Source organism: Dioscorea cayenensis, chromosome 1, assembly GCF_009730915.1.
Source record: "Dioscorea cayenensis subsp. rotundata cultivar TDr96_F1 chromosome 1, TDr96_F1_v2_PseudoChromosome.rev07_lg8_w22 25.fasta, whole genome shotgun sequence".
NCBI classification, from domain to species: Eukaryota; Viridiplantae; Streptophyta; class Magnoliopsida; order Dioscoreales; family Dioscoreaceae; genus Dioscorea; species Dioscorea cayenensis.
In genome coordinates this window covers 3,199,671-3,213,093 of record NC_052471.1, presented here as the reverse complement: position 1 = coordinate 3,213,093, position 13,423 = coordinate 3,199,671, and the positions used below count along the sequence as shown (strand labels likewise).

The 13,423-nt window shown below is 37.2% G+C and overlaps 5 protein-coding genes across 5 annotated transcripts; 4 read left to right on the top strand and 1 right to left on the bottom strand.

Moving 5' to 3' along the window:
* Positions 1 to 690: 690 nt before the first annotated feature.
* LOC120275499 (auxin-responsive protein SAUR36-like) lies at positions 691 to 1,194 on the top strand. Its single transcript, XM_039282140.1, has one exon. The coding sequence runs from the start codon at positions 733 to 735 to the stop codon at positions 1,144 to 1,146; it is 414 nt and encodes a 137-aa protein (XP_039138074.1). The 5' UTR covers positions 691 to 732; the 3' UTR covers positions 1,147 to 1,194.
* Positions 1,195 to 3,568: 2,374 nt separating this feature from the next.
* Positions 3,569 to 4,153, top strand: LOC120264770 (auxin-responsive protein SAUR68-like). The gene has a single exon (XM_039272602.1). It carries the CDS (start codon positions 3,615 to 3,617, stop codon positions 4,026 to 4,028), a length of 414 nt encoding a protein of 137 aa, XP_039128536.1. The 5' UTR covers positions 3,569 to 3,614; the 3' UTR covers positions 4,029 to 4,153.
* Positions 4,154 to 9,020: 4,867 nt separating this feature from the next.
* On the top strand, positions 9,021 to 9,607 carry LOC120264477 (auxin-responsive protein SAUR36-like). Its single transcript, XM_039272293.1, has one exon. It carries the CDS (start codon positions 9,066 to 9,068, stop codon positions 9,477 to 9,479), a length of 414 nt encoding a protein of 137 aa, XP_039128227.1. The 5' UTR covers positions 9,021 to 9,065; the 3' UTR covers positions 9,480 to 9,607.
* A 1,148-nt stretch (positions 9,608 to 10,755) lies between these two features.
* On the bottom strand, positions 10,756 to 11,410 carry LOC120264000 (auxin-responsive protein SAUR36-like). Its single transcript, XM_039271990.1, has one exon. It carries the CDS (start codon positions 11,274 to 11,276, stop codon positions 10,863 to 10,865), a length of 414 nt encoding a protein of 137 aa, XP_039127924.1. The 5' UTR covers positions 11,277 to 11,410; the 3' UTR covers positions 10,756 to 10,862.
* A 406-nt stretch (positions 11,411 to 11,816) lies between these two features.
* Positions 11,817 to 12,295, top strand: LOC120264954 (auxin-responsive protein SAUR36-like). Its single transcript, XM_039272874.1, has one exon. The coding sequence runs from the start codon at positions 11,864 to 11,866 to the stop codon at positions 12,278 to 12,280; it is 417 nt and encodes a 138-aa protein (XP_039128808.1). The 5' UTR covers positions 11,817 to 11,863; the 3' UTR covers positions 12,281 to 12,295.
* Positions 12,296 to 13,423: the final 1,128 nt, after the last annotated feature.

Sequence of the window (13,423 nt, the reverse complement as noted above, 5' to 3'; positions counted from 1 at the left end):
ACTATTCCTCGTGATTGGCTGTATGTCGCCTCCAAGCTTGCTGTTTTTGGGCGTAATCTTCACGAGTTGAATTTATTCCACTCTAGGCAGGATCTTCCTCAGTGGCTCATGTGTTGTTTTTCTGAGTCTGGTTTTGTCTTCTAAATTTTTGGATGTTTGTTTTTTGGTGTTTTAGCTTTTGTCTGTGTTTTTCTTTCCTTTAAAACTCTTGTTGTTTCTTTCCTTTGTGTTTAATAAATTTAGCCTCTTGGCTCCTTTCTTATAGCCATGTCATCAATGGATTTGAGGAGGGGAGAATGGAAAGTCAAACCTTTGGATTTGTTGGTGCTGTGGTCAGTATTACATTGCCTTCTTAACTTCTTGACAGTTGTACTATGACATGTCCGGACCAAGATACTGATCTGCCGAAATTACCATCACAGTATACTTTGATTGATGACCTGGATCAACATGTCAATAGCGTGCCATGGAGGGCATGAAGAAATGTAATACTAACTACAAGCACACCAGGTCCACTATTCATGTGCCAATGTCGAAATTAAATTCATAATTGTTACTTTCTCATGTCTTCGCATCTATGTTCACAGAACATGGCTTTGGTCCTACCAACAATGTGATGAACCTATACTCTTATTCAGCTATATAAGCATATCCATTCTATTGCTCTTGCCACCAAAACAATCACTACTTTCCTAAACAACAAGCTTTGATTCTCAAAGGCATTAGTGAGAGATGGCAAGGAAGTTGCTGAAAGTGCCATCCATTATGAGAATGATATCTTCACCAAGAGCTGATAAGCTCTCTGATTTCAGTGAATATAGTACATCATGTGTTGCGGAGAAAGGCCATTTCTTTGTTTACACATCCGAGGGGAAGCGATTCATGATTCCCTTGGCATATCTGACCAATAATATTTTCAAAGAGCTCTTGAGGATATCTGAAGAAGAATTCGGTTTGCCATGTGACGGTCCAATCACACTGCCCTGTGATGCAGCATCCATGGAATATGTGCTATCTTTGCTAAGAAGAGGAGTGTCTAAGGAGATAGAGATGCAATTGCTTAGCTCCATCTTCGTTTCTCGCCAATCAGCATGTTCAATGCTTGCTGTTGAGCAACCTCAACAATTAGCAGTTTGTAGTTTTTGATTACTTGGAATGTCACACACTCACTTGTATAATCTCATGGAATTCTTTGATTCTTGAAAAATTTCTCTCAAGAACTTATCAATGAAGAAATTCTTTCTTTCTGATAATATGAAATTAAGACATCAATCCCTCAATCTCATTCTGTTCATTGGTCGCATGCAATTTTGTTATTATAAATGGAAAATTAGTTACATCAAAAGTAGCAGTTGATCCAATACTGATTATTATTAAAAAAGAAAAAAAAACATGATTACTTTGTCTAGATGAGCAAAACTGTCAACAATGTCTTGTGCAAGATTCTATGATCATTGCCTTCTTTGAGCTAATTTTTATCCTCTTTTTACTGTAAATTTGGTGGGATAGAGGCGCATAAGAAACAATAGCCGGTTTCATATCTCGTTAAAGTCATAATGCTCCATATGGTCTATTCGTTCAGTGCTACTTTATGACAGTGATTGCCAGTTTGATAAGTTCCATCAATTCATGAACTCAGGTTAATTATTTCTACTTCTAGACAAACTAATTACAGGAAGCAGTTGATCTTACATTAGTGAAAGGTTGTTCATAGCATGTGGAGTTGTTCATATATACCCCCAAAATTTGCATTCAATTAATTTCTCTACCTTTCCAGGAAGATGTGCATCATAAAATGCATATGAGCTGGTGGAAGTTGACAGGCTTAGAAGAGTGAAAGACAACCCATATGCTTCAAATATAGCCCCAACCCCACACAGTTTTCATTAATAGATTAACTCGTTTTTGAGCAATTTATTCATTTGGTACTTCCATGTTTAGACAAAACCGCATGAAATGTATAAATGAACCATCACAAGTGTTGATGGGCAAATAAAGAACATGAACAGCTATAATACTTGTTCCAATGGCCACTCTCCATGATTTAAGAATTCCTAATGCCCATAAATTCGGCTTAGGCCATTACAAACAGCATTGTGCTTTTAGAAGAAAGAGTTTTCCTCTTCTTGGCCATTGACTCAATATTTATAACATGAAACAGATGATGGGTAAATTTTCTGCCAAAAAGTAGTTGGCAATGCTCATTTAACTTTTTTGAACTACAAATAGTTCCATCTCATTTTTTTTTTTTTTTTGACTGAAGGCAACAAACTTCGTCCCATAAGAGAATTGTCAAGAAGAGACATGTACGGTAGTGCATCAATTACGATGTCTTACCAGCCCTTAAGGATATATTGCTTATCTCGTCTTCCTTTATTTTTTTTTTTCTTCATTAGGAAATGCATATTGCTGGACTACAGACAATGCCAATCATTGAAATTGGCAAGTTAAGTGAGAAATCATATATATTTGTAATAAATTTGAGGCATCAAAAAATTCCATAGGATGTACAAGTGAGGTTTTGTGAGATCACAAAAAGAATTTAAAGAATGAATGAATCAGCAGCTGCAAATTGTGAGTTGTGGAGTATTTTCTACAGCAAGAGCAAAGCATGTGGAATGGCCAGAGATGAAAATGGAGCTAAGCAGTGCCCTCTCCACCTCTTGAGATACTCCTCTTCTTAGCATTGAGAGCACATACTCCATCGATGCTCGGCAACCCAAATTCTTCTTCAGATATCTTCAATAGCTCCTTGAAGATACTATTGGTGAGATATGCCAAGGGAACCATGAATCGCTTCCCCTCCGATGTATAAACAAAGAAATGGCCCTTCTCCACCACAGATGATGCACTGCATTCATTGAAATCAAAGAGTTTATCCGCTCTTGGTGAAGAGATCATTCTCTTAAGGGATCGAACCTCCAGCAACTTCCTTGCCATTTTCTTAAAGGTGTAAGTCTATAGCAATCAAAGCTTGGTGTGTATGAAATTTGTGGTTGTCTTGGCTGCAAGAGCGATGATAATTATGTGCTTATATAGAAGAGAGGAGTATAGCTTCCTCATACTAATGCTAGCAGCAAGGTCATGTTCTGTGAACACATATTCAAGGACATCACAATTAATGCTTTTGGGTTCTTTGTTGCAATTTCCACATGAAGAGTGGACCAGATTAGTATATGGATACCATTGCATTTCGTCAGCTGTTCTTGATACGCCAATGACATGTTGGGTTCTACATTATCAATCCATCTGTATGTATTCAAAGTGAAATGTGAGTCATTAACTCACAGTTCACTCAGATGCACTCAGATGGATAGATATCCTGGTCCTAACATGTCAATGGTATGTCAAGAAGGGCATGTGGAAATGTAATGCTAACAACAAGCACATCTGGTCCACTCTTCATGTGCCAATTGCAGCGCCTAATCCAAAAATGTTAGCCTCATGTCTTTTTCATGTATGTTTTCAGAACATGGCCTTGCTCCTACCATCAATCGGAGAAGCTATAACTCTTTCTCTCCTATATAAGTCTATGGCAACCACTGCTATTACCACCAAGACAATCGTAACTTTCGTATACACAAAGCATTGATTCTTATAAACATTTGTCACAGATGGCAAGGAAGTTGCTAAAGGTTCCATCCCTCAAGAGAATGATCTCTTCACCAAGAGCTGATACACACTCTGATTTCAATGCATGCAGTACATCAACTGTTGCTGAGAAGGGCCATTTTAATGTATACACTTCCGAGGGGAAGCGTTTTATGGTTCCCTTGGCATACCTAGACAATAGTATTTTCAAGGAGCTTTTGAGGATATCAGAAGAGGAATTCGGTTTGCCATGTGATGGCCCTATCACATTGCCTTGTGATGCCGCATCCATGGAGTATGTGTTGTCCTTGCTAAGAAGAGGAGTTTCTAAGGAGATAGAGATGCAATTGCTTAGCTCCATTTTCATCTCTTGCCAATCAACATGCTCTCTGCTCGCTCTTGAGAACCCTCAACAATTTGCAGTTTGTAGTTTTTGAGTACTTGTAATTTGACAAGCCCTCACTTTGTATAGTTTTACGGAATTCTTTAATTCTTATTAAGTTGTCTCGTTCTTGGCATATGAAACTTATACATGGATCTTGCCATCAGGCTCTTTTTTCTGACTTGGTCTAACTCTGTTATCAGATAATGGAAAATCTGGGCAAGGTAGAAAATTTTTTGTTGATACATAATGCTTTATCCATTTTTTTTTGTAAAGAAGGAAATATATTACATAGTATCATTTTAGGAATAATAAAAATTAGCACAAACTAGATATTATCACTGTGGCATGGACAATGAAGACTATTATACACTTGACAGGGTAAACAGTAAAAAAAAAAAAACTCATCACATCATGTTTGACTTCACTTGGATGCCTAAAGATATGTCAAGAAATTAAATGATGTAATGCTTCTAAATCTGCCTCCTTTGCAGCAGGGGCTAATGAGTTTCTTCTGGGCACTAAATTGAAATCTTGTCAATTATAAAAGTTGTTAACGCAATTAAAGAAGCATGTCATTTGTAGTCTATTGAAAGACACTCCATATGTCCATTCCAGCATTCATTTGGGTAGCTCTGTTTTCAAATCAGCCACATCACGATGATCAGATAAACAATTATATTCTAATTTTCTGTCAAAAATTGATGATATTTGCAATTGAACATGCGACTCTTTGAAATTAAAAGCAGAATGTCCTGATTGCACCAAATACAATAAGCTTTGAGGTGTTCACAATTATCTGTCAACAAATGCCATGGCTTGCATTGGATGCTATCTTTGATAAAAATTGGTTACTTGGTTTTCAAATTAAGCAGACCATTCAATAAAATTATTTGAGGAAGTTGCTAAAGTTAATTTATCTGTTCTGAGTTCGTCATGTTTTTAAGGAGTGCTTATTATCATCAGATAAAGAAATATGGCATTGTCTTTGGCCGTATGCTACTTTGCATACTTATATTTCACTACCTTTGTTGGTCAGTGGAATTGGCAGGAAAATGATAAATAATGTGGATTTGTAAGTGTTGTGAATGTGGCTTAGCAAATTTCCAAAACATGGTATTGACATGATTATTGCTCACATGTACAGTGGCATGTTATTGTACATGGTATGTTTAAGCCCTTGTAACTCTTTGGATGAGGAACATGACCTCCAAGTTGTTGTACATAGGCATGCTAATGAACAAGGTATTGGACACAGCTGTGTTCAAGCTTGTGCAACTTTCAGGATTTTGGGCTTCAGCAACACCGCCTCCAATATTGTCATGTTTAAGCCAACTTATCTTTCAGGATCTTGTTTTGGAAGAACATTGCCTCCAACACAAGCGTGTTTAGACCCGTAAAAAGGGTATTTTAAATCTCTTCTAGCGTTAGATGAGAAAAGAGAGTAAAGGAAAAGAAAATGGTGAAAGCGGTTGGAAAGGAAGGCTTGGGATCAGCCAGAAAAGTGCTAGAAGCTTGACTTGTTCCTTCAAGCCACTGAAGGATTAAGCTTGGCTTTCATGCTTTGTAAGCCCTTTGGCAATTTCTATTCTTGTATGTGAAGCCTTAGTAGATCTAAGCTTCATAAAAGCTTGTACTCTTCATCTTCATCATTTTAGTGGAATTTTCTTATTGCCTCTGCCTGTGGATGTAGGTTTTAAGCTGAATCATTTCTTTTTCTTTTTTTCTTTTTGAAAAGATGGATAAACCACTACCATTAAAATAAAAACGAACAAATACAACAAGCCTTCATACAAATAGCAGAGGAAAATACAAAAGAGAGTATCATAACACTTGATGTGGTATAATAGCTCAAAAAGCAGAAAGAAACAGCAGAAAAGAGCAAAAGAGAGGAACAAAGGCTTCCTTAAAGCAAGCATCGGAAGAGGACTAGCCAGTAATCAAGTTCTGTGCCTCCTTAGCCAATGTATCCCCATTCACTGCATCAATACATGGTCCCAAAACTCTAGGCTGCGACGGATGGTCTTCATGGAATCATCAAGCTTCCTTTTGTCTCCCTCTACACAACTTGAGAACCAGGACAAGAGCATTTGATCAATTTTCACAATAAGAGCATGCACATGCAAGACATTAGCATTAAAAATATGATCATTTCTAGCAAGTCAAACATTCCACACAAGGGCTTTCACAACTAAGTCACCCATAAACCTCATAGAAGGTCGAACTAACACCATCCAAGAGTCCCAAAGGCTACACATCGAAGGAGGCAGCTAAAGCAGTATAATAAAATAATCTCAAATTTGTCTAACATACAAATAGCGAATGAAGAGATGGTCAACAGATTTGATCCTTCAGTGTTACAGCACACAAGTTGCGGTCGGAAGTCTGTTGCACCTTTTCTCCAGATTCTCCAAGGAAAGAACCTTATTCTTCCATACCAGCCAATTAAAGAGATTGATTTTCCTTGGGAAACTATTACGCCAGAAGAACCTCACCACCGAGCAGCGTGACCCTCCATCATTTAGGAAATTGTATACAGAGAAAGAACAACAAAAAAAGACACACCAAACAGGAAGATAATATAAAAACTGATATCCTCAACAGAGGTGAGGAAAAACAGTTAACAGAACAGCGAAAAGATCACAAACGAGAATACAAAAGGGAAAAGATAAGCTAGGCCAGCGAAGCCAACCATCTAGGGACACAGGCCTGCCCAGCAACAAAAGAAGGGAACTACTCCTGATCGGCGGTGTGTGCCAAATCTCCACTAAGAGCAGTAGGTCTAGTACTCAAGAAGTTGAGTGTGCGCTTGATCCTCATGGAGACATTTGAAGTTTCCTGCTGATGAGACTCCAAATCTATTGAAAGCTAGGAGAGAAGCATATTAGCAGTCTTATAAAATATTGAAAACATAGGTGAACCATTTTGGTTAAAAATGCGGTTGTTTCGTTCTAGCCAAATGTTCCAGAAGATTGCTCAAGAACAGAGATCTCAAAGATTCATGAAAGAAGAGTTTAATAAGGGAATCCAATTGGTCCAGATAATGGATAAAGAAGATGGAAAGGATTCAGAATCAAATAATTGTCTGAAAAAGGACCAAATTCTCTCTGAAAATTTACAACCAAGGAAAAGCTGTTTTGTTGTTTCCGAATTATTATGACATAGAATGCATGTGTCAGTGGTGTTTGTATTGCAACCTTTTTTGAAAAGGTTCTCGAGTGTAAGAATTTTATTTTCCATGGCCAGCCAACAAAATAAAGTAATTTTGATAGGAGATTTAGTCTTCCAAAAATGAGAATAAAGCTGACTGCAAAGTCCTTCATCAATTAAAAAGTTGTAGAATGATTTAACAGTGAAGGTTCCATTTTTTTCTAGAGGCCAGGAATAAAAATCCTCTTGATCACTTGCACAATCCGGTATAGTATTCAGCAATGTGGCAAAATCTTCTGTTGAAGCTGTTATGAAAGGATTACTTTGGGAATTTAGTAAAAGAATGAATTGTTTTAAAGTAATCCATGGACAAGAACAGTCCACGAAAAGTGAAGCCCAAAGATCTTTGGGAGAATGACCTTCAAGCCATCTATTATACCAAAATAAAGTATTATCGCCATTTCCAACTGATTTGGTAATGCAAGATTGAAAAGAAGGTAGGATGGTATTAATCCCCGCCCAAAAGAAGAATTTATTTCTTGGCGGGTGTTGAAATAAGATTCCAGGTGACTCTCTAATAGCGTAGTTAGCCTTGATAATCTTGGTCCATCAAGAATTTGGTGTGGTAGTGATCTTCCACCACAATTTTCCAAGTAAAGCTTTGCTGAACACCTGGAGATCAAGAATTCTCCAGCCACCCATGTGACGGGGTCGACAAATCCTTTTCCATGCAACCAACCTGATTCCCTTAGATCCGATGTCTGGCCCTTTCCACTGAAAATCTCTCTTGATCTTATCAATCTCATGAATGACCCAAGCTGGCAATTTGAATACTGACATCCAGTTTACTGGGAGAGAAGATAACATGGAATTAATAAGGGTAAGACGACCCCCTAGTGAAAGATAGATTGTTTTCCAGGATGTGAGCCTAGATCGGACAGTTTCAATTAACTTTGTCCAATCTTGTCGCCTAGGTCTTCTGCCAGAAAGGGAACTCCCAAGCATGTAATGAGTAAACAATCTCTATTGCAATTAAGAATTCTTGTAGTTGAAGAGAGTGGTTGGTAACCATAATTAGTGGAGTACAAACAACTTTTTGAGTATTTGATTCAAAGGGTAGAACAACCTTCAAAGAGATAAAGAATTAATTTGATTGTTTGAAGGTCTTCATGCCCTCTAGCAGAAAAAATAATAAGATCGTCTACATATTGGAGATGACAAATGCTGTTTGATTGATCAAGTTTATCCACTTTATCAAAAAATAAAAATAAAAATAAAAAAATAAAATAAAATAAAATATATATGTTCTCAATTTATCATGTTTGTACTGGGTGCTTATTCATCATGTTTGTATACTATCCTTGATAATTATTTCAGGATTCTTGTTGATGTGCTTGATCACAGGCTATGCTTAACATTTAGTTATATATAAGATGAGAAGGGACATAGCTTCTATCACTGATGATGAGAACAAAGGCCATGTCATCAATGGATTTGAGGGGAACATGTAAATTTAAACCTTTGGATTTGTTGGTGATGTGGTCAGTATTACATTGCCTTCTTAACTTCTTGACAGTTGTATGACATGTACTGACCATTATACTAATTTGCGGAAATATCACCATCACATTTTGCTTTGATGGATGATCTGGACCAACATGTCAAGAGAGTGTCATGGAGGACATGAAGAAATGCAATGCTAACTACAAGCACAATAGGCCCACTCTTCATGTGCCAATGTTGAAACCAAATCCATAATTGTGTTACTTTCTCATATCTTCTCATCTATGTTTACAGAACATGGCTTTGGTCCTACCATCAATGCGATAAACCTATACTCTTATTCAGCTATATAAACATATCCATTCTATTGCTTTTGCCACAAAAACAATCACAACTTTCCTAAACAACAAGCTTTGATTCTCAAAGGCATTAGCGAGAGATGGCAAGGAGGTTGCTGAAGGTTCCATCCCTTAAGAGAATGATCTCTTCACCAAGAGCTGATAAGCCCTCTGATTTCAATGAATGCAGTACATCATATGTTGCAGAGAAGGGCCATTTCTTTGTGTACACATCTGAGGGGAAGCGATTCATGGTTCCCTTGGCATATCTCACCAATAATATCTTCAAGGAGCTCTTGAGGATATCTGAAGAAGAATTCGGATTGCCATGTGACGGTCCGATCACACTGCCCTGTGATGCAGCATCCATGGAATATGTGCTATCCTTGCTAAGAAGAGGAGTGTCTAAGGAGATAGAGATGCAATTGCTTAGCTCCATCTTCTTCTCTTGCCAGTCAGCATGTTCTATGCTTGCTGTTGAGAAACCTCAACAATTAGCTGTTTGTAGTTTTTGATTACTTGGAATGTCACACCCTCACTTGTATAATCTCATGGAATTCTTTGATTCTTGAGAAATTCTCTCAAGAATTTACCAATGAAGAAATTCTTTTTTTCTGATAATATGAAACTAAGACATCAATCACTCAATCTCATTCTGTTCACTGGTCGCATGTAATTTTGCTATTATAAATGGAAAATTAGTTACATCAAAATTAACTGTTGATCCAATACTGCTTATTCTTAAAATAGAAAAAAATGATTACTTCATTTTGATGAGCGAAACTGTCAACAATGTCTTGCACAAGATTCTATGATCATTGCCTTCTTTGAGATATATTTTATCCTCTTTTTACTGTAAATTTAGTGAGATAGAGGCACATAAGAAACAATAGCAGGTTTCCATATCTAATTAGAGTCATAATGCTTCATATGATGGATTCATTCAGTCCTACACTCTGCCACTTTATGACGGTGATTGCCAGTTTGACGAGTTAGATCAATTTATGAACCAGGTTAATTATTTCTACTTCTAGACACAAATTACTCAGAGGAAGCAGTTGTTCATAGCATGTGGAGTTGTTCATATATACTCCAAAGACTTGCATTCGATGAATTTCTCTTACCTGTAAGGAAGATGCTAATCATAAAATGTAGATGAGCTGGTTGAAGTTGACAGGCTTAGAAGAGTTTAGACAACCCATATGCTTCAAATAAAACTCCAACCCCACGCCGAGTTTTCATTAATAGATTAACTCGTTTTTGAGCAATTTATTCATTTGGTCCTTCCATGTTTAGACAAAATCACATGAAATGTATAAATGAACCACCACAAGCGAAGATGCACAATAAAGAATATTAATAGCTGTAGTAATTGTTTAGGAGGTAACCAATGGCTACTCTCTATTGTCTAAGATTCTTAATGCCCATCAAATCACCCCAGGTCACTCATTATGAACCGCATTGTGCTTTTAGAAGAAAGAGTTTTCATCTGAGTGGACAATGAAAGACTCAATATATTTATACCATGAAACAGAGGATAGGTAAATTTTTACGCCAGTTTCCATTGGTTTTCTAAAAAACTGTAGTCCCTTGCTTTGTAGGTTAATCAGATAATCCAGATTATCCAGACCATTATTTAAGTTGACAATGTTCATTTAACAGTTTTGAACTACAAATAGTTCCATCTCATCTGGCTTCATTATTATTGTTATTTTTATTTTTGTTTCTTCATTGAGAAATATATATTGCTGGATTACAGACAATGTCAGTCATTGAAATTGGCAAGTTAAGTGAGAAAATCATATGGATTTGAAATAAATTTGAGGCATCAATAAATTACATAGGATGTACAAGTGAGGTTTTGTGAGATCACAAAAATAATTTGAAGAACGAATCAATCAGCAGCTGCAAATTGTGAGCTGTGGAGTATTTTCTTCAGCAAGAGAAGAGCATGTGGATTGGCAAGAGATGAATATGGAGCTAAGCAATGCCCTTTCCACCTCTTCAGATACTCCTCTTCTCAGCATGGAGAGAACATACTCCATAGATGCTGCGTCACAGGGCAATGTGATGGGGCCATCTCCCGGCAACCCAAATTCTTCTTCAGATATCTTCAAGAGCTCCTTGAAGATATTATTGATGAGATATGCCAAGGGAACCATGAATCGCTTCCCCTCTGATGTGTAAACAAAGAAATGACCCTTCTCTGCAACAGATGATGTACTGCATTCATTGAAATCAGAGAGTTTATCAGCTCTTGGTGAAGAGATCATTCTCTTAAGGGATGGAACCTTCAGCAACTTCCTTGCCATTTCTCAGTGATGTCTGTGAGAATCAAAGCTTGTTGTATATGGAAGCTGTGATTGTCTTGGTGGCAAGAGCAGCAGGTGTCATATGCTTATATATATGGCCAAGTAAGGCTATAGCTTCTTCTACTGATGGTAGGAGCAATTGATAACTTGGATGAAGATAGGAGGGGATGGGTATGTGGATAGCATTGCATTTCGTCTGCTTTTCTTGACACTCAAATGACTTGTGGGTTCCATGTTACCAATCAATCTGACTGCATTCAAAGTAGATTGTGAATTAATGTTCTTAGAATGTAGTTAGATGGATTGATAACCTGGGTTGAACATGTCATTTGTAAATGTAATGCTAACAACAAGCACGTCAGGTCCACTTCATGTGCCAATGTCAAAACCAAATCCAAAAATGTTACTTTCTTCTGTCTCCTCATCGATGTTACAGAACATGATCTTGGTCCTATCATCAATGGAAAGAAGCTATACTCTTACACGCCTATATAAGCAGATGGCAACAATTTTTGCTTTTGTCACCAATTCAAACACAACTCAAATATACACTAAGCTTTGAATTCTCATAAACATCAGTGAGAGATATGGCAAGGAAGCTGCTGAAGGTTCCATCCTTTAAGAGAATGATTTCATCTCCAAGATCCAATGATGTCTGTTCTGATTTCGATGCATGCAGCACATCATTTGTTGCAGATAAGGGCCATTTCAATGTGTACACTTCAGAGGGGAAGCGTTTCATGGTTCCATTGGCATACCTTGACAATAATATTTTTAAGGAGCTCTTGAGGATATCAGAAGAAGAATTCGGTTTGCCAGGTGATGGTCCCATCACATTGCCCTGTGATGCCGCATCCATGGAATATGTGCTGTCTTTGCTTAGAAGAGGAGTGTCTAAGGAGATGGAGATGCAGTTGCTTAGCTCCATCTTCATCTCTTGCCAATCAGCATGTTCTATGCTTGCTGTTGAGCAACCTCAACAAGTAGCAGTTTGCAGTTTTTAATTACTTGTAATAACACATAGTCTCACTTGTATAATCTTATGAAATTCTTTGATTCTTGAAAAATTCTCTCAAGAACTTATTTGTGAAGAAATTCTCTCTTTCTGATTATATGAAATTAAGACATCAATCCTTCAATCTCATTCTGTTCACTGGCTGCATGTAATTTTGTCATTATAAATGGAAAGTTAGGTTCAGCAAAATTAGCTGTTGGATGAGCATTGATTACTTTGTCTGGATGAGCGAAACTGCCAACAATGTCTTGTACAAGATTCTCTGATCATTGCTCTCTTTGAGCTAATTTTATGCTCTTTTAGTGCATACTAAATGGGGTGGAGGGGCATATGAAACAATAGCAGGTTTCATATCTAATTCGAATCATAATGCTTCATATGATCTATTTGTTCAATGCTACACTCTGCTATTATATGATAGTAATTACTCAAAAGAAGTAGTTGGTCTTACATTGGTGAAGGGTAGTTCAGAGCATGTGCAGTGGCATTTGATTAATTTCTCCAACTTGCCAGGAAGAAGTGCGCCAGAAAATGCAGATGAGTTGGTAGAAGATGACTGGCTTAGAAGAGTTAAGACAACCCATATGCTTCAAATAAAGCTCAAACCCCACACGCTATGGAGAAGTTTTCATTAATCGATTGCCAAGTTTTTGAGCAATTTATTCATTTGGTCCTTCCATGTCTCGACAAAACCACATGAAATGTATAAATGGACCACCGAAAGTGAACATGGAAAGTAAAGAACATGAACAGCTATGATAATTGTTTAGGAGTTAAGCAATGCCTGCCCTCCATGGTATAAGAATTCTGAATGGCCATCAATTGGCCATATTCCACTTATTATGAACTGCATTGGGTTTTAGAAGAAAGAGTTTTCATCTTACTCGGCAATGACTGAATATTTACATTGGAATACCATGAAACAGGCGAGTGGTAATTATTCTTCGAATAATTTGCAATCTGAAGAAAATAGTATTATATTGAGCAGTTCATAATTTTCCTGCCAAAAAATAATAGCTTGCCATTGGATTCCTTGCTTTTTAAGTTAACCAGATTAACGAGCCCATTATTTGAATAAGTTGGCAAGGTTAATTTTGTTTTGAGACATAAATAGTTCCATCTCATCTTGCTT

Coding starts and splice junctions, on each gene's coding strand:
- LOC120275499 (XM_039282140.1), top strand. CDS start 733: ATGGCAAGGAAGTTGCTGAAAGTGCCATCCATTATGAGAATGATATCT.
- LOC120264000 (XM_039271990.1), bottom strand. CDS start 11,276: ATGGCAAGGAAGTTGCTGAAGGTTCCATCCCTTAAGAGAATGATCTCT.
- LOC120264477 (XM_039272293.1), top strand. CDS start 9,066: ATGGCAAGGAGGTTGCTGAAGGTTCCATCCCTTAAGAGAATGATCTCT.
- LOC120264770 (XM_039272602.1), top strand. CDS start 3,615: ATGGCAAGGAAGTTGCTAAAGGTTCCATCCCTCAAGAGAATGATCTCT.
- LOC120264954 (XM_039272874.1), top strand. CDS start 11,864: ATGGCAAGGAAGCTGCTGAAGGTTCCATCCTTTAAGAGAATGATTTCA.